Here is a 25,301-nt window from a genome sequence, read left to right on the forward strand (position 1 = left end):
ATTTAAAAGTGTTACTTTTTATGTCGAAAATTAATTTTTATTGAAAATATGAGCAGAGTTGAGTCATCTCACGAATAAAGATATGTAAGACCGTCTCACAAAAGACCTACTCATGTAGGTATGTATTGTGTAATAGAGTATGGAGAAACTGTTAAAAACTATACGCATGCATGTGATTAGCATGATGTTAGCTTGGGATTATTAACCAAATTTAGGGAGAAAAAAAATATAATTAATTTAAACATTATGATCACTTTAACTTGCAAGCTGTCTTAATGATTTAATGTAATAGAAAAGTGAAAAGAGATGGGTACTAATTATGATTAGTAAACGACAATTAAGTTTAATAAAAGCAGGGAACCACTAGCTTTGCTTTAGTTTAAACATTAGTTTCAATGGTGAAGATGGAACCAACCTTTTTTCTAATCATATATTAATTATTAGTGGTAATTATAGCTAAAGCAGTGATATATTTTAATTCATTTTGAACAAATTTTGATAAAATAAATCCTACATCCCGAACACAACTACACAAAGCATTTGACAGTATTACTTTTTATTTTAAATATGGACAAGAATGACTCGTCGACTCATTAATACATATATGTAAGAACATCTCATAAAAACTTACTCTTTCAAATGATTATATCAAGATGAATTTGAAATCCATTATGATGTTCATAAAATAATAGTTGAAGATTTATAATTCATTGTCAAATTTATTTATTAAATAAATCAATGAATATGTTTTTATGAATTTCAAATTTCAAACCAACAATGGAAACATAATCTTAGTGAATATGTCCAAACAATGACTAAATTTGATATACAAAAAAAATTACAAATATAAAATATAAACTGGAAAATTATAATTATAAAAATGAAACATATCTATACAATTAATCAAATTCAAATTTATTTTGCATATACAATACAATATGTGTGTTTAAATGTATCTAATATATCTATACAAACGTGGAGAGAGGCTGAGCCTTACTGGGCTTCAAATCTCAACAGTATACCGATCAATTTGAGTCGAAAGATTTTATGAACTGTACTTGGTCTTAAGGCCTCAAATTACTCTCTTGGGCTTTCACCCAACTTAGTACACTNAAGACATCAATGTTCTTCCGTAAAATATTTTCCCAATGATACATCTAGGGGTGGGATCGGGTCGGACCCGTCCTGTAAGCCTCCTACCCAATTCTTGTTCTTATAAGAATTGATAATCTTTTATCTTCCGATACCATACATGATAATATCGAGACCCGAAAGTTCGGGATCCCCTCGAGTGGGGAGAATATATCTTGAAAGTTAGGGAACCTCGGATCCTCCGGGGTCGAGAGAGGATATCGCGATATATAAATAATCCTTTTAAATACATCAATCAATTTTATATGGGCTTTGACCTAAAATGACAATCTTCCAACTCAATGTGTTAATAATATTATAATATTTTTTAAAAAATTAAAACAATTGGGTCGGGTCGAGAATCTCATCGGTAGGATGCTAGTTTCCTGATCTCTTTCCCGATATTGATCCTGACGAGAAAAATCTTGAAAACTCGGGTCGAGAGAAATGCAGGTTAGGATTTTTTGGAACGTGAGTGGGTTCGAGATTTCCGGGTTCTTTGCTAGCCCTAGCCATACATTTATTTTTCATGAAAAAAATTAATAAATCGAAAAAACTAAGTGTTATATAATTATTTTTAACATAAGACGAAAAATGTTAATAACACTCCATCTTATCTAATTTGATGGATCCTTAAGTTTTAATCATTATTTTTTTGTAATTTGATTAGAGTTAATTAATTACAGTAAAAACAAATTTAAAATTTCATCTAACAAGAGTTCAAAATCATTTATTTGATGTAATTGCCGATACAAAAAAGAAAAGTTTAATGTAATTTCTTGTATACAACCATCAAATAATAAACATGCACACAAAGCTGATTCAAAATAAACATATATACAACCATTTCATATTTCTCGAACATGTCCCGATATAAATATAAAATATATATTGGGATGAACGCCACCAAGTAAATCTCAAGTGCAACTTCCTCCAGAAGTATCATATCTAGTTTCCCGATGAAATGTGATACCTACTATTATCCATACACAAAGACAATAATAACCTCATTTGGGGTGAGCTTCGTACGGAACAACCATAATAAATACAATATGTATCTATAAAATGATTTATGATATGCAACAAATCCATTCCGTAGAGGTATCAGGTCAATTTTCATCCACCGAACATATATCAGAATCTATCGATTCACTATTAAATCATCAAACTCAAGAAGACACACAAGCATTAGTAAAGTACAAAAGAGTATCCATATGATAGCGCCCAAAGACGTAACTTTTATGGGGCAATAGTGTGTTATTGCTCGCTAGAAAATTGCCCTATCCCACTTTAATATATNCATAAAAAAATCAAATTTTAGAATTAGGTTTTTATTTAAACATTCCACATAACTGAATTCAAATCAAACTCTTCAAATTTGCAAAATTGGAACTAAAGAATTGGGAGAAGCACGATTGTACTAGCCACCGACATATTTCAATGTAACATGTGTGATTATTTTTTTTATTCATATTATCCTATAGGTAGATTGTGCTTTTCTTTTCTTTTATGATAGAATTTTTACTTTTATATATTTATTGAAATTGATTTTCATTGATCGAAACATAATATTATTTTGCAATGATATATAAGGTGATTAATATAAAAGTGTTTTTCTGATTATGATTAAAGATTAAGATCTATTGTTAAATATGTGTTGTGGTTTGAGTAATAATTTTATTCTCAAGAATAATTAAAACTTATATATAGAAATGAGTTTATACATCTAGTTCGTATAATATATGTCTTCTATAAAAGTTTTCAGATTAATTATTATTTTTATCAACACAAAAACTCTTGTGAGACGGTCTCACGGATCAATTTCGTGGGTCGAATATCTTATTTGGGTTATCCATGAAAAATTATTACTTTTTATGCTAAGAGTATTACTTTTTATTGTGAATATCGGTAGGGTTTACTCGTCTCACAGATAAAAATTCGTGAGACCGTCTCACAGATAAAAATTCGTGAGACCGTCTCACAAGAAACTTACTCTTTTATCAATGCATCTGAAAAATTTTGTAATATACTTTTTTCTATTCCTTGTTTATGTGTGATTTTTATTACTATAAAAGTGTTTTTCTGATTATGATAAAGGACTGAGTCAACATGTATATGATAATCCTTCTACCAATTGTGGAGGGCAAAACTATAGTTTTAAGTCCGCTTGGTCCCTAAAATATCCATGGCTCGAGTTTTCTAGATAGAAAGATAGTGCTTATTTTTTAAAGATTGATCAAATGCTTGTTATGTTCATTGTTTTTGCTCATAGGTTACAACTTTCTTTAGTTACAATTTTTAAAGAGGTACAGGATGTACGGTGTTTCTTTCCAAAGCTAAGTTCAATCATCAATTTTGTTGGTGCTTCCGCAAAACGTCATTTTCAATTGAAATCAATTCGAGAAGCTGAGATTATTGATTTGATAGCATCAAAAGAAGTTGTCACTGGCACTGTAGATTAAAAATTTTATTCTTCGGTATGAGCTTGCGCTACTCGTTGGAGTTAACATTTTTACTTTGTTCATAGATTGATTGATTTGTTGGTTTAATATGTACGCTTCTTGAAGATCTAATCGATGGACGTTCAAATGGTAATATTCATGGAAAGGCTAAAGGTTTGTACTTAGATATAAAATCATTTGAATTGATGTTCATCTTGTTGTTGATGCATGAAGTTTTGGGGTTATCAGATATATTGTGTCAAGCATTACCAAAAAGAAAATATAGACATTTTGAATGCCATGAATTCAGTTTCTACTAAGTCGGTTCTTCAAAAAATGCGAGATGATAGATAAGAGATTTTTTTTTTTTTTTTGGGAGTGTTGCGGAGTTTTGTGAAAGTAACGATGTTGATGTCTTAGGTTAGATGGTTGTTATCTACAAGGTACAAACGTCTTTGTCAACAAAGGAATAATACAATTGTGTGTGATTATTAGCATTTTGATATATTCAATGTAGTAATAGATTTTTAGTTGATGGAGTTGAATGATAGATTTTCGGATGATGCAATGGAACTTCTTACTTTAAGATTTGGATCATTTGCTGTGATTGAAAATACAGCGCCTGATGCTGTGCACTTTTTACACGAGATGATCAGTTGATTATCTGATGGACCTCGAAAAATATCGGATAAATTTGAAAAATTGTCAGACGAAACGAGATGATCAGCTGATCATCTCGTGTAAAAAGAGCATAATATATACCAAGTGTTGTGTTTTCAGTCACAGCAAAAGTTGAAAATCCCTTACTTTATTGTTGCTTTGAGTCCAGTTGATGAATTCAAATCATTTGCACCCTATGCTATTTGTTCTTTGGTTGATATTTATAAAGATTTTACTAAAGAAGAAAGAGAAGAGCTGGAGAGACAGTTGGATCCTTATAAGTTTAATGTGGTTCGTGATTCACAATTTCAGAAACTTGATTGTCTTCATAAATCATTATGTCAAGAATTGACTGCAAGGAAAAAAGAAGCAAACATATATCATTTGATTGATAAGTTGATTAGATAGGTGTTTATTCTTTCACTTTCTATAGCAATCATATAGCGAGCTTTTTCTAAGATGGAATTCATAAAGATACGAGATTACAATAAAAATGGAAAATGAATTTCTAATCAATGCTATGATTATTTACATTGAGAGATAAATAGCTCTTGGTGTTGATATAAAGTTCATCATTAATAATTTTGATATATCATAGATTACGCCTTAAACAAAATTTTAATATATTTTATTATATACTTTTGGTGTGTTTTTTTTCCGTACATTAAGTTAAGACTATGCTTTACATATTACTTATATATATACTTTGAAATTATTTTTTCTCATCAGATAAAAAATTCGTGGTTACGTCCTTGGTAGCGTCGAAAAAACGCCATCATATCCCAAATCTCAACCAATCAATTATAGAAGCCACAAATGCTATGTTTTTATGAGACACGTTATGACAAACATAATACCGCGTTCAAAACCCCATAATCAATCTTAAAATCCAATGATATCAAAGTATCCAAATATCATAGTTCAACATGCATATTTTACATCGATGTAAATAAAAAAAATAATAATAATAATGCATGTGCATACAATGATTGGATTAGCCGATTTAGTGTATAGTATCAGCTATTCCAAATCCGGTTAAAAACCCTACAAAAATCGACGAAAACATTTCCATTATACATACGAATTTGTAGGGAAAACATAATCTAATAATATTTCAAGACAAATGCCAAGTACCGTTTGAGGAAATTCAACGGTGACAAGAAAAATGGAACATAGATAGACAATTATTTATCATTCTGTCAACAATTTAACTTGTGGTTTAATCCAAATTTGACACCCGAATTCTTGAAGGATATTGAGAGAAATAAAATTTTCCATTTCAAGAACGTGCGATGAGTATTTTACCTTAATCTAGCGTATTTTTAAGGAACAATTATATTCTTATGATTTTTGCAGTCTTCCAATAGGACAATAATATGAGTGTCCATTCATTCCCCATTCTTTTATTTTTCATCCTATAATTAATTGATGGGATAAGTTATACTTCAGCTTAAGGTTTCATGTTACATGTTTCAGTATCACAATCCTTATAAACTAATCAAGATTAAACTTAACATTTGTTTAAAAAAAAAACCAAATTATTTTACGTATTCATAATACACAAGTCGTTATGCTAGAAGCCGTAGCAGGTGTCACTCATCCATTGCAGTCTTACGTACACTTTAAGCTAGATAAATTCTTACATATATCATCGCATGATATTTTCGTTATGTAACAAAATTAATTACTCAAAATGAAATTAAATTTCTCGTTCATTTGAATTCAATTTCTACTTCACTTTCGAGCCTATGATAAATTGAATTAATCACACACACAGACATATATATCCTGAATCGTATAATCAATATAAGATCATTATATGATTTATCGGGAATGTATAGATGATAGTCTACATACATTAGTATTATGTTTTCTCAAAAAAAAAAAATAAAATAAAATAAACGTATTATAAATTTTTGAATATTAATTATATTATTATTTACATATTTTTAACATACGAAACATCATTCTTTTTCCAACTAGATAAAATATAATCGAATTTATAGCAATTACTTTTTGAATAAAAATTTAAAAGTTTATTAAAATCAGTTAAACATAATAACTTTTAATTATGTTTAAAATTTGAGTAGATATCTTATGAGACGTTTTCACGAATCTATTTTATTGAGACGAGTCAACACTGTTCATATTTAAAATAATAAATAATATTTTGAACATAAAAATATAATATTTGTTAATGAATAAGATCGAATTGAAGATTCGTTTTACAAAATTGATTGAATTTGTGTAAAATTTGTATTGTTCTCGATAAAAAAAACACGCGGGTAACGTGTTTAAGGGGAAAGAAATAAAATAAAAATAAAAATAAAAAAAAGAAAGAAAAGAAAGAAAAAGCACACGCAGAGCACGCGTTAAAGAAAGAAACAAAAAGATAATAAATTAATGAATAAATGCAGTTCACGTGGTCCTAACAGTAAGTAGAACGCGGTTTCTAGGTGCGTGGGATTCTCCTACTCAAACGTGAAATGTGTGATACAAACTAATACACACGTGTCTCCCACTTATGACGCCGAGGAACCACTCCTCACTTGTACCACTTATTTTTTTTTACTGAAGTAATAATTGTGAAATCGATTTAAAAAATAAGTTCATCCGATCTATATTTATAATAAAAAATGATATTTTTTGAGATAATTTTATAAGTATGTTTGTGATATCTTCGTCTAAACCAGATCTCTCAATTAGTTTATATTAATGCTTTTTTATAATGATATACTAATTCTATTTCATGTTCAAATTTAATTAAAAATAATAATAATTTGAGTGACAATAAATTTGTATTCCATTTAAAAATGATAAAACCATTGGGGAAATGTGAGATATATATAAAAAAAAAAAACATGGGGAAAGAGATGGGGAGGAGGATAAAATGGTGACTGACCACCCTCCATTTAACTTAACCACGGTTACTTTTCAGTCCCTTCAAACACATGCACCACCGTTGGAATTCGGGCAACCAATTTCGGGTGCTGCCCTTTTGTTTCCTTTTCTCCGAGCCAAACGAAAGCTCTTCGTTTTCACTTCTCCAACTGTACGCACACTGGAATTGTTGGTCGGTAATTTCTCTGTTTTATATCGTATTCTTTCTTCTTTTTCTCTGTGCTTTTTGGTCATGCATTTCTATTTGGATTTGTAAGATTTGAGATCTGAGAGTTTACTTGTTTTCTGCAAGAAGTGTTGAATTTTGTGGAAGAGCTGAGACGGGTTTTTGTTGGATTGGATTTCATCAGTGTTATTTGGAAATTGGGATTGATCACAAAGACTGAATTTTTAATTTGTTTTTAGTTTTTTTTAATTATTAGTGGGTTGTCTTGTGGGATGAGATTAGATTTCGGGATGGAGGCTGTTGGGTGGAATGTTGAGGATAAGGCCATGGCGGCGGCGGTTTTAGGAGCCAAGGCTTTTGATCACTTGATGTCGAGCTCCGTTTCTGCTGAATGCTCGTTCATGACGTTGGGGAATGATGAGAAGTTGCAGAATAAGCTGTCAGATCTTGTGGAACGCCCAGGTTTCGCCAATTTTAGCTGGAATTATGCAATCTTTTGGCAGCTTTCGAGGTCTAATTCCGGTGATTTGGTTTTGGGCTGGGGAGATGGGTGTTGTCGTGAGCCTCGCGATGACGAGGAGTCTGAATTTACCCAGATTCACAATATGCGACTTGAAGATGAATCCAAACAAAGAATGAGGAAAAGGGTCCTCCAGAAGTTGCATACTTTGTTTGGGGGAACCGATGAGGATAGTTATGCCTTTGGATTGGATAAGGTTACGGATACAGAGATGTTCTTCCTGGCTTCTATGTACTTCTCCTTTCCTAGGGGAGAAGGGGGTCCTGGAAAATGTTTTGGGTCAAATAAGCATGTCTGGTTGTTGGATGCTTTGAAGTCTCCGATCGATTATTGCGTGAGATCCTTTCTTGCAAAGTCGGCTGCTATGCAAACTATCGTTTTGATTCCAACAAACATCGGGGTGGTTGAATTAGGGTCGGTGAAATGTATCCCGGAAAGTTTAGAGATCTTAAAGGAGATTCGATCTTCCTTTTCCTCAATTTCGCCACATCTTAGTGTCAAGAAAGTCGGACCTGTGGCCAACCCAAAAGATGTGGATGATCCCATTTCTAATTTGGTAAGTGGAAATCGTTCAGAAGTCGTCACCAAGATTTTCGGGCAGGATTTAAATTCAGGTCGTATGCAATTTATTGAAAAACTCGCAGTTAAGAAAGTGGAAGGCAGGGCATGGGATGCAAATGTAGATGGGCTCAGGCTGCCATTAGCAAAAACTGAAAATGGTTTTCATGGCGCAACATGGACTCAGTACAATAATGTAAAGCCGGGGAATCACGCGGAGATTTATAGCCCTCACCCTGCAACCAAAAATCTTCATGAGCATATAGGTGGGCCAAGGAAAGAGTTTCGGCTGAATAATACTCAGAATCAAAAGCCAGCAAAGATGCAGATTGATTTTACTGGAGCAACCTCAAGGCCATTAGTTTCCCAGACGCGTAGTGTTGACTCGGAGCACTCAGATGTTGAGGTTTCATGCCAGGAAGAGCAGAATGGGTTATCGACAGAGATGAGGCCAAGAAAGCGCGGTCGGAAGCCTGCCAATGGACGAATGGAGGCTCTCAATCATGTAGAAGCAGAGAGGCAGCGACGAGAGAAGCTTAACCAACGTTTCTATGCACTGCGAGCAGTTGTGCCAAATATTTCCAAGATGGACAAAGCTTCTCTCCTTGGAGATGCAATTTCTTACATAACTGAACTACAGACGAAACTTAAGAACATGGAGTCAGAGGGAGAAAGACCTAGAAGTATACCAAGGGAAGCATCATGTTTAGAAGCTAAGACAAGCACGGAGATGCAAGAATTGGTTCCAAGAATCGACGTCCAAGCCAACGGTGATGACGTTACAGTGCAGATGAGCTGTCAATTGGATGCTCACCCCGTGTCCAAAATCTACCAAGCAATCAAGAATGCGCAGGCAACTATTGTTGACACAAAAATGGCCGTTGGGAGTGAAAAAATATTTCACACTTTCGTTGTAAAATCTGTAGGATCAGAACCGCTGACCAAGGAGAAGCTGATAAATGCGTATTCCCATGATTCCAACTCCTGGCAGCCGTAGTCATCTGTTGGATACTACAAATATTGCCATTGCCAAATACCATGTGGTAAAATCAACATGGAAAACTATTTTGCAGACTATACAGCAGATAATGCTAGCATTAGAAGAAAGAATGTAATTTGGCCCACTAGGGTAACAAAACATTATTTGATTATAAGTATATATACATTACTTATTGAATATATAAAGTTTAACGGGAGATTTCATTAGTTCCCTTTCCCCTACTTCTGTCTGTTTCATTGTTATTCTGTTGCGGTTATTTGATATTTGTATCCCTTACATTATTTTGGTTGCCATAATCTTTGCCCTCATTCTTTAGTTACTAGTGATATGCTTGATATGTTCTTGAAATCATGGTGGTTTGAAATCACACATTAGATTTGATCAATTGCATGATATTTGGCAAAGTCACATGTGTGTAGGAGAAGATGAATCATTAATAATGCCAATGGTTGGTTTGAATGGTAGGTATGTTCTGTGTAACTGAAGACTTGATTTTTTTAGTCAATGTTGTTAAATTAAATATTTATTCCAAAATTCAAATAGAGCACAGAATATATGCAATTTAAATCATTTTGGTAAGGGAGTACAAGCATTTTCCGAGGAAGGTGGGTTGTGCTTCCTATATTCCTGTTTTTGGACATAGAAGAAGGAATGCATGTGAACAAGAGAGTATAATAGCATTAGCTCTTTCGAGAACGTGTGGCACGTGGGGGGAACAACTATTTAGGTGTAAGACATGCCATACTAAAATTTAATATGGGGAAATTCTATGATCATCCGCCTGTCCGGGTCATGTGACGACGGACGAAGATCACCCGATGTTGCATAAAATTTCCTATTAAAATGCCTAAGTTTATTTTCCTTTCTTTTTAAAATTTTAGTCAATATGATGAACATGAATGATTGATTCTCCTATCCTTCGTGAAATTGTGTGAAAAAAAGAAAAATTGTGAAAAAATATTCATTTCCAACCAAACTCATAGTTTGACTATGTAAGAAAAGTATAATATTATTTTTAATAATTGAAGGGTAATTTCTTAATCCTCGATTTAGCAACTATTATTTGATATCCTATGTAATCATTTTAATAATCATTGTATAACTTATTCATATATAATCCTATCATCCCACGGTAAAGATAAATAATTTTATTATCTTTTTACTTAAGATATTAGTTTCATGATCACAACTATTATCAAACCATCTTCATTGATATTCACTGAAAATTTAGGGTTCGGTTCCAGCAGATGATACTAATTTGAATACAGATCTCGAATTTATTCTAGGCCTGAAATCACAAAGGAGACTGTTAGAAGGGGGCTAGGAAAGTGTCCTGACATAGCTCATCCGACGCTCAAGTCAAGTATCGAGAATAAAATGAAAAAACAGCTAGGGACATTGCTAAAGATCAATATAATGAATCAATTTATTGAATGAATGAATGAATTGGACGCTCAAACCTGACATTTATAAGAGCGTGCATGAGATCCATCATGGGCCATTCACCTAGGTTAGGAATGGACCGGAGGTCCAAATTGTTGGTCCCACGTGCGGTAATTTGAGATAATAAAACCCAAAAATAAAGAATAAACTGGACACCGAGATTTACGTGGAAAACCCCTAAAAATTATTAGGGTAAAAACTACGGGCAAGATGAAAAGAATTTCCACTATAATATTTTGTGGTGTACAACTCACTCACTGTGTTTTCAAAGAGAACACGCACTCTCTTAATACAGGAGAACAAACACCTCACAAATATTATAGAATGTTATAAGATGAGAGAAAACTCGAAGAAGGGATAATTTCAAAATGAAAGGGGGAGCTCTATTTATAGAATCCCTTGACCGTGTGAAGACGCGTTAAAAACGCGTTATCTGAAAATTCTACGAAATTTCCCGCAGCCAACCCACGTTTTAATTATTTAATGCAATGACTGTGCCTTCATTGACTTTGCCGACATTTCTCCCACTTGGAGATTTGATTGAGAATCAAACACATCTCAACACATCCTTTCAATCTTGTCATTCCCTGCTGCTTACGTTTCTGCTAGACCACTTGAGGATCTACACCACTCAAATTTATCAGTGTTCACTGGTTTGGTCATAAAATCAGCTATGTTTTCTTTCGTATGGATCTTCTGCATATCCACGCTTCCTTCTTCTACTACTTCCCGCACAAAGTGAAATTGTACTCCAATGTGTTTTGTCCTGGAATGAAAGGCTGGATTTCTTGCGATGTGCAAGGCACTCTGACTGTCACAAAACAAAGAAACATTCTCTTGTTTGTGCCCGATCTCCTCCAATAACCTTTTAATCCATATTGCCTCCTTGCAAGCTTGAGTAGCTGCCATGTATTCTGCCTCCGTTGTAGATAACGCCACAACTGTTTGCAGTTTTGAAACCCAGCTTACTGCTCCCCCTGCAAGTGTAAACACATAACCAGTAGTAGATTTTCTCTTATCAGGATCACCTGCATAATCTGAATCGACATAGCCCCTGAGTGTAAAATCCGATCCTCCATAACATAATGCAGCATTCGAGGTACCCTTAATGTATCTAAGGATCCTCTTAACAGTGCTCCAATGCTCTCGTCCAGGATTCGCCATATACCGACTAACTGCTCCCACTGCTTGAGCAATATCCGGTCTTGTACAGATCATAGCGAACATCAAACTTCCCACTGCTGATGCATATGGTACTCGAGACATCTCCATCCTCTCTGCTTCACTGCTAGGACACATCTCGGAGGATAACTTGAAGTTAACAGGAAGAGGGGTCGAAATTGGCTTACTATCTTGCATGTTGAAGCGTTGCAAGACTTTCTTCAAATAATTTTTCTGGGAAAGCCAAATCTTTCTGTTACTTCTGTCTCGGTGAACTTGCATCCCTAGAATCTTGTTTGCTGGTCCCAAGTCCTTCATATCAAATTCCCTAGCCAACTGTGCCTTCAATCCTTGGACCTGATCTTTGTTGGGGCCTGCTACCAACATGTCGTCCACATACAACAGCAAAATGATATAATCATCACCAGACCTCTTGAAATACGTACAAGGGTCTGCACTCAGTCTGTTGTATCCGAGGCTCATGATATAGGAATCAAATCTCTTGTACCAACACCTCGGCGCCTGTTTGAGACCGTACAGAGATTTGTTCAACCTGCAAACCAAGTTCTCTTTGCCTTTTTCCGCAAAACCTTCTGGCTGGAGCATATAGATTTCTTCTTCAAGATCTCCATGAAGAAACGCCGTTTTCACATCTAGCTGTTCTAGATGTAGGTCAAACACCGCACACAATGCCAGCACCACTCTGACTGTTGTAAGCCGAACCACAGGAGAAAATATCTCATTGAAGTCAATGCCTTCTTTCTGAGCATACCCTTTTACCACCAATCTAGCACGATACCGCTCCACTTGGTTATTGCCATCACGCTTGATCTTATAGACCCATCTGTTTCCAATGGCTTTCCTTCCTCGTGGTAGTGTAACAAGATCCCAAGTTTTATTTCTGTCTAATGCCTCCAACTCTTCTTGCATTGCTATCATCCACAAAGATACATCCGAGCTTTGAGTAGCCTCGTGGAAACTCGATGGCTCACCATCCTCTGATAATAGACAATATGCAATATTGCTTTCAGTGACATAATCTGAAAGCCAACCTGGTGGTCTTCTGTCTCGAGTTGACTGCCTCACATTGGAAACTTCAGACTCAACATGTTCTTGTTCTTCGTGCTCTGGTACTGCTTCACAAGAAACTTGACCTTCGTCTGTCTTATTTTCCACCTGAAAAATAGTAGTTTCTGAATTCGGTGTGCCTTTGTCTCCCTTTACTTTATCTTCCTCGAAGATAACATCCCTGCTGATGACAAGCTTGTGAACAGTAGGATCCCACAAGCGAAACCCCTTTACTCCATCAGCATATCCTAAGAAGATACATTTTCTGGATTTTGAATCCAACTTCGATCTTTCTTGCTCATTGTACAGAACGTACACAGGACTTCCAAATGTATGCAAATGAGAATAATCTGTCGGCTTCCCGGTCCACATCTCCATCGGAGTCTTCAGATCAATCGCCACTGAAGGAGAACGATTGATAATATAACAAGCGGTTTTGACTGCTTCTGCCCAAAATGACTTTTCTAGACCTGCAGTCCTCAACATAGCTCTTGTTCTGTCCAACAAGGTTCTGTTCATCCGCTCCGCCACTCCATTCTGTTGAGGTGTGTAAGCCGTCGTAAACTGTCTTTTGATGCCCTCATGTTGACAATATGCATCAAATTCGTCACTGGTATATTCTCCTCCATTGTCAGTCCTCAGACACTTGATTTTCTTTTCTGAATCAAGTTCAACCCGCGCTTTGAAATCTTTGAAGATCTGGAAAGCATCTGATTTCTTCTTGATTGGATACACCCAACATCTCCTAGAGAAATCATCAATGAACGAGACAAAATATCTCGCTCCTCCTAGGGATACAACCGGTGCTTGCCAAACATCCGAATGAATCAGCTCCAATATGCTTTTGCTCCTGGCAGTAGAAGTGCCAAACTTTAATCTGTGTTGTTTACTGGTAACACAATGCTCACAAAAGGGTAATGACACTTTTGTAAGTCCCGGCAGCAGCTTCCGTTCTGAGAGAATTTTCAACCCCCGTTCTGACATATGCCCAAGCTTTCTATGCCATAACACTGTTAATTCTTCTCCTGAACCATTTGATGCAACAGCTAGTTCTGCCTCCTTGTGTGTTTCTCCCAAAAGTACATACAGATTTGCAGCAACCTTTTCCGACTTCATAACCACAAGCGCGCCTTTCACAATTTTCATGATCCCGTTCTCGATCCGAGTTTTGCACCCGATGTCATCTAATTGCCCCAATGACAAAAGATTCTTTGTCAGTCCTTTCACATGTCGTACCTTCTGTATGGTGCGAATGGTGCCATCAAACATTTTAATTTTGATAGTACCGACCCCAGCGATTTCCAATGCATGATCATTTCCCATGAATACAGATCCTCCTGAGACTGGTTCATAATGATCAAACCATTCTCTCCGAGACGTCATGTGCCACGTCGCTCCTGAATCCATAATCCATGTGTCACAAAATTTGTGTCTGCCTTCTGCAACAGTTGCTGCTTCGCTGAATAATATTTCACCACTGCCTGAAGTACTGGCCACATTTCCTTGAGAACTTTTGTCAATACTCGTACACTCTTTCTTGAAGTGCCCTTTACCGCCACATTTAAAGCAGTAAATATTTTTCTTCTTACTTCTCGACTTTGATCTACCTCGTCTTTGGCTCCCACTGGAGTCACGGTCCATAAATCTTCCTCTTATCATCGGTAAAGCCTCTGCCTGCTTCGATGTTACCAACCTATCTTCCTTATTCTTGCGCCGGCTTTCTTCTCCGAGAACCGCAGTTAAGACATCGTCGAATCTTAGAAAGCCCATAAGAATATTGTTGGTAATGTTGATGATAAGTTGATCATATGAATCTGGTAGACTTTGAAGTAGAAGCTCCGCACGTTCATTTTCCCCTATTTTATGCCCCATGGAAGTGAGTTGGGCAAATAGAGTATTTAGTGTGTTGATATGGTCGGTCATCGATGAGGATTCCGCCATCCGAAGAGTATAAAGCCTTCTCTTTAGGAAAATCATGTTGTGTAGTGACTTGACCTCGTACATCTTTGTCAAAGTATCCCAGATAACTTTTGCTGTTTTTATCTCAGATATACTTGACAATACTTCGTCTGCAATAGCCAAGTGTAAATTGGCAACAACATTATCATTCATCTCATTCCACTTTCCATCATCCGTAATCTCCACCGGTCTATCTCCAATAGCCGCCAAGCAATTCTCCTTTCTTAAAACTGCTTGTATCTTTATTTTCCACAGCATAAAATTGCTTCCGTTGAACTTTGCTATCTCGTACCTGCCCGCCATTATGTCTAGAACAATTTTAGTAGACTGAACAAAATAATCCCGCCTTAAATAAAAAATCTCAAAAAATCTTTTCTGATGTGGAAGATCAGTCTAGGCTGCAACCACAGAGCATACTCAGAATTTTAAGAAATTTTAAACCAAGGCTCTGATACCACTTGTTGGTCCCACGTGCGGTAATTTGAGATAATAAAACCCGAAAATAAAGAATAAACTGGACACCGAGATTTACGTGGAAAACCCCTAAAAATTATTAGGGTAAAAACCACGGGCAAGATGAAAAGAATTTCCACTATAATATTTTGTGGTATACAACTCACTCACTATGTTTCCAAAGAGAACACGCACTCTCTTAATACAGGAGAACAAACACCTCACAAATATTATAGAATGTTATAAGATGAGAGAAAAATCGAAGAAGGGATAATTTCAAAATGAAAGGGGGAGCTCTATTTATAGAATCCCTTGACCGTGTGAAGACGCGTTAAAAACGCGTTATCTGAAACTTCTACGAAATTTCCCGCAGCCAACCCACGTTTTAATTATTTAATGCAATGACTGTGCCTTCATTGACTTTGCCGACACAAAGTCTTGTTTGAGTCTGATCTTAATGGGTCTATCCATAGGGTATCAATCATCATAACCGAAAGAATTCATGCAAATGTTTTTTCTTTTCTCTTCTTTTTTTGATAAATTTATTTCATTTTTATGATCTTGCAAAGTTATTTTTATGAGAGATGCATGGAGGATCGGTCATCCCATAAAATTTCCCCCTTTTCCACAGATTAGCAGAATCCCATAAATTTTTTAGAGCTGACCAACCATGTCTGATCTGTTCTGCTGCCAATACTAATTAGATAGACTACAAGTTTAATTCTATCTAACATTAGGGTTTTGTCTTAAGTACATATCATGAATTACATGTTTGACCTACTTTTTTTTTTGTATGAAGCCTAATGTGTACCCACATGTTCGATCAAGTATGGGCCGTTGGATCTGCATCAGGGCAGTCGAATTTTCTCGAGAGTACCTTTCAATTAATCAAACAGATGTCATTATTAAAAAGAATGTGATGCATAAATGGTTCGTGCATGTGATTGATTGGGGAGTGAGGCATGTGAAACAAATTTTTTATTTTTTTTATAAATTACACCGATATATAATGTAAAAACGTGAATCAAATCAAATTAGTGATGATATAATAATGATGTCAAAAAATAATAATATGTCTATCAAATTAATCTGTACGTATATATCTTTGATTGATTCAGATCACCATTTGTCAAGTACAACATCATTGAAAGACCGTGAAAACATTTGACCCCAGATTTTTCATTAAAGAAAAATGAATCAGAAGTGTCATATTTATGTAGTACAACTAAATAATTTAACAAGGAATCAGGGACGTAGGCATCAAAATTTTTGACCTAGGACATGAGTTTTTCATCTAATAAAACTCATCGATTATTGAATCAGTATCTATCCTTGCACTAAACTTTCTTTCAATGTAGATAATCATATAATTTGTCAATAACTCTTCTTTCATCTTATTCCAGAGTGAGGTCTTAAGAAATTTCATAGCTGAAAATGATCGTTCAGTTGTTGCCGTAAAAACATGAAGCGTTAAAACAGGACAAATCAAATCTTTAAGAAAAATGTACCGGAGCCGTGAGGCATGCATGCTAGGGCGGAAGATTTTCCCCGTCATAGTGCCTCGGCTGAAATTTTCTGCTCGAAACTCGCGTTGGGGTGGAAAAACAGAAAATCCACTAAAAATATACATCATACGGAAGTTAATCTCAAGCTTTATACATACCAAAAATCTAATAATCTATAACTTCATCACTACATAAGCTGAAAAATAACTACAAACTCAACCAAACTTTTGGGTGGCTCCGTCCCTAAAAGAGGGGGTTGGCTCCGTCCCCGCAAGGAATAATATCTCATTCATATAGAGTTGTTAAAGGCGAACGTCTGGATGTTAAAACTTCCAATTTTTTTTTTTTAGAAATCAAACTTTCAATTCTAAGATCTAACTATCTGCGTGCAGCGACACAAAACTATAATTTTGGTTTCTCAATTTCTAGCGATTCAAATAAGATAATTCCAGAATTCCTATCACGCCATTTCCATTCTCCTTAGTCCTTCTCTCATCTTAAGCCTGCTATTGCCGATAAAAATGTCAAATTTTGAATCACAATCCCTTCCAAAGATCGAGCATGTAATTATGCAATATTAGTAGACCCAAAAAATTAATGATAAACTGAAGTATGATTTTTGTGAGAAAATAACAAACGATATGATTTATCGACATAAGCAGCATCGTGTTGGAGGCAATGAAAATATGAAAAACTTGCTCAAAATGTCTAGAGCACGTGAAAGAAGAAAATCAGTTCTTATATGACAAAAAAGAAAGAAGTGAAAAATCAAATCGATGTGATTCATCACTTCGATGAAGCTGCATATCAAAAAAAATATTTGAAAGTCGAAGAAGATGTCCTAGAAAAAAAGAAACGACCTATTGGCTTCATTTGGTTAGTGTTCTAATCTTGCACCTGATTTTCAAGGGAACAAACTAAAATAAACTAGCACAATAGATTTATATTTCCGACAAGATGTTGATGAGATCGTGAAACAATAAAAGAAAAAAGATGCAAAGCTGTATGATGAACATGAGAAGAAACCGATGAAGAATGTGGTTCAAAGGTTCGCTAGATGGATGTATGATGCATGTGTTTAATTTAATAATGTGAATTATGATATATAGTTTTAGAACATTTATCCAAGTAGTTGGACAATTTGGTTATGGAATGAATAATTACCACGTAGTTAGAGTTGCATGCTTAAAAAAAGAGCAACAACATACAAAATTAAAATTGAAGGAATTCATGAATGGTCATGTTAAATATGACTGCACTTTAATTGCAAATGGGTGGATATATAGAAAAATAGGACTTCAATTAATTTTTTGTAAATGGTCCAAGAAGGAGTGTGTTTATAGAATTTGTGGATGGTCAAGCTATTCTCACACTGGTGAAAAACTGTTTAAGTTAATCGCAAAATATGTACATCAAATTGTGGCAAAAAATGTGGTTCAAATTGTTATTGATGGTGTAAGCGCAAATATTTTAGATGATATGATTTAAAATTTTGATATCATCGATATCACTATATGCATAATTGTTGCACTTCTTCAAATTAAAGTTCTAATGTTAATTTAGATAATGTATTTAAATTTGAATGAACATGGCGTCATTTCGAAGCTCTATATCTTCACTTATATTGATCTTCATGCATTGTCATTGTTTAGATTTGATGCTTGAAAATTTCATTAAAATTCCTCACTTGAAGAAGGTACATGAAAGAGAAATGATGGTTAATAAACACACACACATACACGTATATATACAACAGGTGCCAGGTTTTAAACTTGATGAGAAAAGTAACGAGATAGAAAGATATGGTTAAAGCTGGAAAAACTCGTTTTGAAACTCTTTTTTTGACTTTAAAATTGTTTCAAAAGCAAAAAAATGTAAGGCCCTCAAACCATATTATATAAAAAGATGAATTAACTCTCGTTAATCACAGTGTTCTAAAAAGCGGTAGGCGGGCGGTTACCTAAACATCTAACTCTTCTAGTTCATCTCCATATTTTTCCAATACTTCTTCTGTATCGGATTCAAACTCAAAATCCGTGGCTTCTTCCTCCTCTTCATCCGATACAAATTCTTCTTCGTAAAGTTCCCTTACATCTTCAACATTTGTCTCAACATCTTCATCTCCACCATCAACAATCCATCCTTGTGCCATAATTGTAAAATCGCCTAGGCGGCTTTCACGCCTAGGCGGCGCCCGGACCGCCTAGGCGGTCGATTAATATGGTGGTGCCTAGAAGTTTCGACTAGCCTAAAATGGGGGCGGTCCAAGCGCCTAGGCGGTCCTAGGCGGGGATTTTTAGAACACTGGTTAATCATGTGATTAACGTGTGTTATCATATAATAGAGAATAAACTTAGAAAATATGATATTTTAATGAACGTAGGAATTAGTACTTGAATTATGTTTTAAACTTGTGTTGAACTATAATCGATAAGTGACACCCGTTATGATTTCTAACACAATACTTGTGTATAGTTCAAATGAGATCAGCCAAATTTTATTGGAAAAACCAACTCACGTAGCTACAACTTTTATGTTTCGTTTTGAGTTTGTCTGAGTCCTTTTCGGAAGGAGGGGCAAAATCACCTCAAAGTGTGTTGTGCATGCTGAATTTCTTGCACAAACACAATTTTTATGAGAAAGTTTAGCAGTAGAGGGATAAATTTTTCTATTAAAATGAATAGGTATAACTTCTTTAATGTTTAATTAACATATATCATTTATGAATAAATTTCTTTATTATTTGCTATGAACTACATAGTCAGCTAATTTGCTTGGCACTCTTGTGATTCTCTTGGCTCGCCCAGTCTGCATCATATCAGTTCCTGCTTGAGAAATGGAGAAGAAAGTGGAAATGGTCAGTAGAAATCAGTACAAAAATCTGAGAGACGAGAGATTTGGGGAGTGGATAAAAACGAATCAGAATGTAACCTCCCTCGTAGCCCAAAAATTATAGATTGGGCTGAACTCGATCGCCAGCCTAAATTGATCTAATAAAGTTAGTAGCTATTCGGGCTATTGGGCTTTGGATTTATACTACTTTGCATTTGAAAATTCTAATTTTTCAACGAGTTTGAATACAAGAAGTTGATTAACTTTGTGGATATTCTCACCACCAAAGCATATAACTTCTGGGTTAGTCTATGTTATATTGGAAATATTTCTCCTCCTATTCCAATATCATTAGATTAAGTGAGTCTTTCACATTTTTATAGAACTTGACATGTATGTTGATGATCATGATATGACTAACATTTGACCATATCATAGGGAGAGAAATACTCCATGTATAATCTGAAAGAAAAATAATAATGTATTAACACTAATAAACCTGACACAAAAATCAATTAACATTAAAAATACAATAATAATTTATTAATACAATTAAACACTACAAGAAAATCACTTTAACATTTAATTTAATATGTATACACACAGAAATAGTAGCAGCTTTTACGAGTGGTTGCCTTCCATAATCCAACTTTAACATCTGTTCTTTTTTTAATGAAAAAAGATTTCATTAAATAGGTAAGAAGTTTTTACAAGAAGAACTACACTAAATATCATCGGGAGAGATACAAAACACAAAACTCAAATTACCTACCTCTCTAGCTAGATTATATGTTCTTTTACTTGTGTCGTAAGTGATGCTAACTTTCCAACCAAGGGTCCCCTCCTCCACCATTATTTTCCTTTCCTCTGCGCAATTCTTGGGCCAAATGTTTTGCCACAACAAAACCGGAAACTGCCCTTGGAAAGTCTCCACATATATTGATAAATATTCATTTTTACACGCATATTTGGATAGTGTCTCGATATATAGCATGAAATTTCCTTAAATATATATGTACGTATTTTCAAATTGTTGAGACATCGTTTGTAGACTATCATACAATTTATATTTTGTACTGAATAGTTAGTTTTAACGAGTAACAATTCTTTTCCTCCCCAAGTTCATAAGTAAAATATTATTTTTTTTCTAAAAAGCAACCAAAACGAAACTCGTCAAGATCAATATTTTAAATCTCATGATATTATGAACTCGTGGCAAGAATATTTCTTTATTCACATTAATTAAGTAAAAGCTTAAAAAGTTGAAAAAAAAAACTAGCTCCTTTTGTATGACATTTAAATCATCTATCACTCTCATTTTATAAATTGAAAGGAAAAACTGTATTTATATTCCTATATANCAATACGATTTTGATGTAATGATGTTGTAGGCAGTGACACGTAATAACATCGAATGTTTTATGTATGAAGTAGAGGTGTGACCTCATTAATGGTATACACGAATTACCGAGAAAGGAGGCCCACTTGGCCAATTCACCGCCGAATATATCACAAGAACGATGAACTTGGACTGTTGCCTTTAGGTAATCGTAGCTGATCTTGGTGGATGAGACACTCCATAAATACCGTTGATAAAGTGAAAAAATTCATTACGGAAAAACAAACATAGTTATTTGTGTTGGAACCAGAAAAATTTATTGAGGCTGTGAATTCAGAGGTAGCTTGACCAAATTAATGAATTCATACAAGTTTCTTTTACAATAAATAATTAATGATCTCTTCTCTTTTAATTTATGAGCAGTTCAACAAGAATTGAATGTTGTATTTGGAATAATATAATTTTTCTTGTTTAAATAAATAATAACATAAATTTCAAATTCACTCATCTTCCAAATACCATTTATTAGACATGACAGAGTATGATTCGTTTTTTTAACAAAGAATTCCACTGCTTTTTAAGGAGCGTGCGAGGATTTGTGGAGACAATTAGGATATCGTGGGCCTTAGAGTGGAATATTTACGCACTGTGTTTTAAAAAGATTGGTGTATTTCGAATGATTATGTCTGAATTCCTTTGTTTTACGATGATACTGTTTTAATACTCGAACAATTCACAAGATTTGTGACTGAAATCACTACTTTAAAAAAGTTAAGAAATACATGATGCATGGCACTCGGTGGCTTGTTTGGCGAATTATTGCAATATATTCTGTGTTATATGATATACAAATACGTGAAGGTTGTCATTAAAATGGGGAATTTATGATCAAATTTAAAATCAAATAAAATATTTTTTATTTTATTTTTTTTTATATGGCACCTCATTTATGTGATTGGATTCTTCACCGAACTAGTCATGTCATAATCTGACAGAAATACTCTTCGAAAGAACCGGTGGCTTCTATCCTCTCTGTAAAAATGGATGGAAAAATTTTCTTCTTCCTTTTCCTCAGCATTTCTGTGTCTTTTTCTGCTGCTCTTCAGTATCAGACCGTCGTCCTCACCTCCCTTCCTACACCTCAGGATCTTTCATGGCTGATACAGAAAGACCTCGAACTCGGAGTTGGTGATGGGGCCTCACCCGAATCCGATGATACTTTCTCGCTGAACTTACACCATGTCGATAATCTTTCACCTGCTTTGAATGATACAAAAGAATCCCTTTTCAAGCTCCGTCTTATACGCGACGCCGTTAGAGTCAAAGCACTGGTCACAATTGCTGCGGCCAACGCCTCAAGAAAGCCGCCGTTGTCGCGTGATTTTAGTAGCTCGGTGATTTCTGGACTTGGACACGGAAGCGGCGAGTACTTCACTCGCCTCGGGATAGGTACTCCTGCCAAGTATGTTTACATGGTGCTCGATACTGGAAGTGACGTTGTTTGGATTCAGTGCTCCCCGTGCAAGAAATGCTACAGACAAGCCGACCCGGTTTTCGACCCGAAAAAGTCGACTTCCTTCTCGGGAGTCTCGTGTGGGTCTCCACTCTGCCGCCGGCTAGATAATCCTGGTTGCACCGCTAATCGGCAAAAATGTCTTTACCAAGTCTCGTATGGCGATGGTTCTTTCACAGTCGGAGAATTTTCAACAGAAACATTAACTTTTCGGCGGACGAGGGTAAAAAATGTCGCCCTTGGCTGCGGACACGATAACGAAGGCCTTTTCGTCGGCGCCGCCGGTTTATTAGGCCTCGGCCGTGGAAAACTATCTTTTCCCACTCAAGCCGGCCGCCGATTCGGTGATAAATTTTCCTACTGTTTGGTGGACCGGTCAGCTTCCTCGAAACCGTCGTATCTCATGTTCGGTGAATCCTCAGTCTCTAGAAAAGCCGTCTTTACTCCATTGATAACTAATCCGAAGCTTGACACTTTCTACTACGTCGGCTTGAACGGAATCTCCGTCGGAGGGGTTCCAGTCCCCGGCATTGCATCGTCAACCTTCAACCTCGACCCGAGTGGCAATGGTGGAGTGATAGTGGACTCGGGCACGTCCGTGACCCGGTTGACCAGACCCGCCTACATTGCACTGAGGGATGCATTCCGTTCGGGGACGTCGAACTTGAAGCGGGCTCCGGACTACTCCCTCTTCGACACCTGTTTCGATCTTTCAGGGAAGACGGTGGTAAAGGTGCCGACATTGGTGTTCCATTTCACCGGCGCTGAAGTGTCTCTTCCGGCGTCGAATTACCTCATTCCGGTGGATAGCGAGGGGACATTTTGCTTCGCTTTCGCGGGTACCACGAGCGGGTTGTCCATTATTGGAAATATTCAGCAGCAGGGCTTCCGTGTTGTGTTCGATTTGGCGGGTAAACGGGTCGGGTTCGCTCCGGGTGGTTGTGTTTAGATTTTAGAACCAATGCTAAATATTACAACGTCGTCCTACTAATGATTAGGGTTTAAGGAAGAAGAACAAAAGAACGTTGACAGAGTTAGTAGTTTTATTGTTGTAATACAAAACCAAATGATAAATTTGCAATCCAAGGAAGCTTGGTTTTCATTTTGTAGGTTTTAAGGATTGTTTCCATTTTAAAAAAAAAAGGATTAGAATTAGCAATTTGATATGGATTTTTTGTGTTATTCAAAATGTACTTCAAATCCTTTTCCGAACCAAATTGGAACTTCAAATCTGTCAAAATTTGTCCGACCGATCTTACGAATATAAATTTATAAAATATGTTAGTATATGTATAAAAAAATATTTTTCATTTCAAATATAAATCTAATCGATCAGATCTAAAAAATTCACCTCTTGAAATCTCATCCAACCTAACATATGAAAGGGTGGGTGTTCAAATTTCATCGGGAATAATGAGACTATGATATTATTTTAAAGGTACACACNAATTCAAAATGCCATGCAGATTACACCCTGTCCCTTTGGGAAATGTAATTTTAATACTAAATAATCTGTCTTTAAACGAAAACATCTGACTTCTACCACATTTGTAAAAGATGTGTTTATTACAAGTCTAAAAGACATTCCATGGCGCTATATACGCTGATTACAGGTCTGTAATATTTGATTATCTTTTAGAAAATTAAAGTTTTATTGCATGGAATAATGTTAAACAAACGATGTCTCATGACATTAATTAATCGGTATTATTAGTTTACGCTCGACGAATCGATTGACAGAAATCACGTAATGTTCAGTATGTGTTAGAATTCGCTCTTCCTTTAACATTTAGAGGCCCATAATCAATCTGATTGAGAGGAGCAAGGTCCAACAAATACTTAAGTACGCCCACAACAAAGCGTCATTTTTACATTGATTTATTAATATTTCTTTTTTTCTTTCCTGTTTGTTTTTGCCTTTCTTATTGCGAGATGTATAGGTAGGATAACTATACTTTTGTCTACTGAGGTAGGGATGGCAAAGGTAGGTTCAAGTAAGAATTCACATCATTCATTTCTATCGACGCTCATGATATTCATCTTTATCTTTGTTGGTTATTCGACTTTCATTCTTATCATCGTACTCGATCGTCAATTGATCAAATATTTATATTTTACTTTAAATATTCTATTACCACTTATAATTGCATTTTTTTTTTTAAAATTTAACAATATAGAAAAATAATAAAATATTAAAAATAGTTTAACCCAACTATCCTACAAAAATAGCTTAACCTTTATACTAATAATTTTCTTTATTTCCTCCAACAAAAATATATTTGAATTGATAAATGTATGTGTATAAAAATATATACACATGGTTCAGAAATATGGGTGTTCAGAAACCGAATTAAATCGAAACAAACATTAAAATCAAACCAAACCTCATGGTTTTGTCTGATTTTCAAAAAATCACTGCTTTAATTGGTTTTACTGTCAATCAAACTTAAAAATTGGTTTGGTTCAATTACTTGAAAAATAGACCAAACCAAATTAATTGTATTATTATAACAAGTTATGTGATAAAATTTTGTTAATTTAGTTTGATTTTTCTTTCATATAAAAATATTTCATTTATTTGATAATTTAATTATTGCATATTTTAGTTCAAGTAAACATAATTACAAACCTAAAATTTTATCTTTTTTTAT

At 35.1% G+C, this 25,301-nt stretch overlaps 2 protein-coding genes across 3 annotated transcripts; both read left to right on the forward strand.

The window, feature by feature from the left end:
* Window positions 1-7,101: 7,101 nt before the first annotated feature.
* Window positions 7,102-9,606, forward strand: LOC140987849 (transcription factor MTB1-like). 2 transcript variants are annotated; one of them, XM_073456544.1, is made up of 2 exons: window positions 7,102-7,305; window positions 7,556-9,606. In XM_073456544.1, exons 1-2 carry the CDS (start codon window positions 7,184-7,186, stop codon window positions 9,372-9,374), a joined length of 1,941 nt encoding a protein of 646 aa, XP_073312645.1. In that variant the 5' UTR covers window positions 7,102-7,183; the 3' UTR covers window positions 9,375-9,606. The 2 variants fall into 2 exon arrangements, with proteins under 2 accessions (XP_073312645.1, XP_073312646.1); XM_073456545.1 differs by having other exon boundaries at window positions 7,187-7,305; window positions 7,429-9,606.
* Window positions 9,607-22,135: 12,529 nt separating this feature from the next.
* Window positions 22,136-23,772, forward strand: LOC140987300 (aspartyl protease family protein 2-like). Its single transcript, XM_073455757.1, has one exon. It carries the CDS (start codon window positions 22,178-22,180, stop codon window positions 23,597-23,599), a length of 1,422 nt encoding a protein of 473 aa, XP_073311858.1. The 5' UTR covers window positions 22,136-22,177; the 3' UTR covers window positions 23,600-23,772.
* The last annotated feature ends 1,529 nt before the right edge of the window (window positions 23,773-25,301 follow it).

Source organism: Primulina huaijiensis, chromosome 11, assembly GCF_012295235.1.
Source record: "Primulina huaijiensis isolate GDHJ02 chromosome 11, ASM1229523v2, whole genome shotgun sequence".
Lineage (NCBI taxonomy): Eukaryota > Viridiplantae > Streptophyta > Magnoliopsida > Lamiales > Gesneriaceae > Primulina > Primulina huaijiensis.

What these genes read in the sequence shown, in the direction of transcription:
- LOC140987849 (XM_073456544.1), top strand. Translation starts at nt 7,184, where the DNA reads ATGCACCACCGTTGGAATTCGGGCAACCAATTTCGGGTGCTGCCCTTT. An exon ending in TACGCACACTGGAATTGTTG is followed by an intron (nt 7,306 to 7,555) that starts GTCGGTAATTTC and finishes TTTAATTATTAG; the next exon opens with TGGGTTGTCTTGTGGGATGA.
- LOC140987300 (XM_073455757.1), top strand. Translation starts at nt 22,178, where the DNA reads ATGGATGGAAAAATTTTCTTCTTCCTTTTCCTCAGCATTTCTGTGTCT.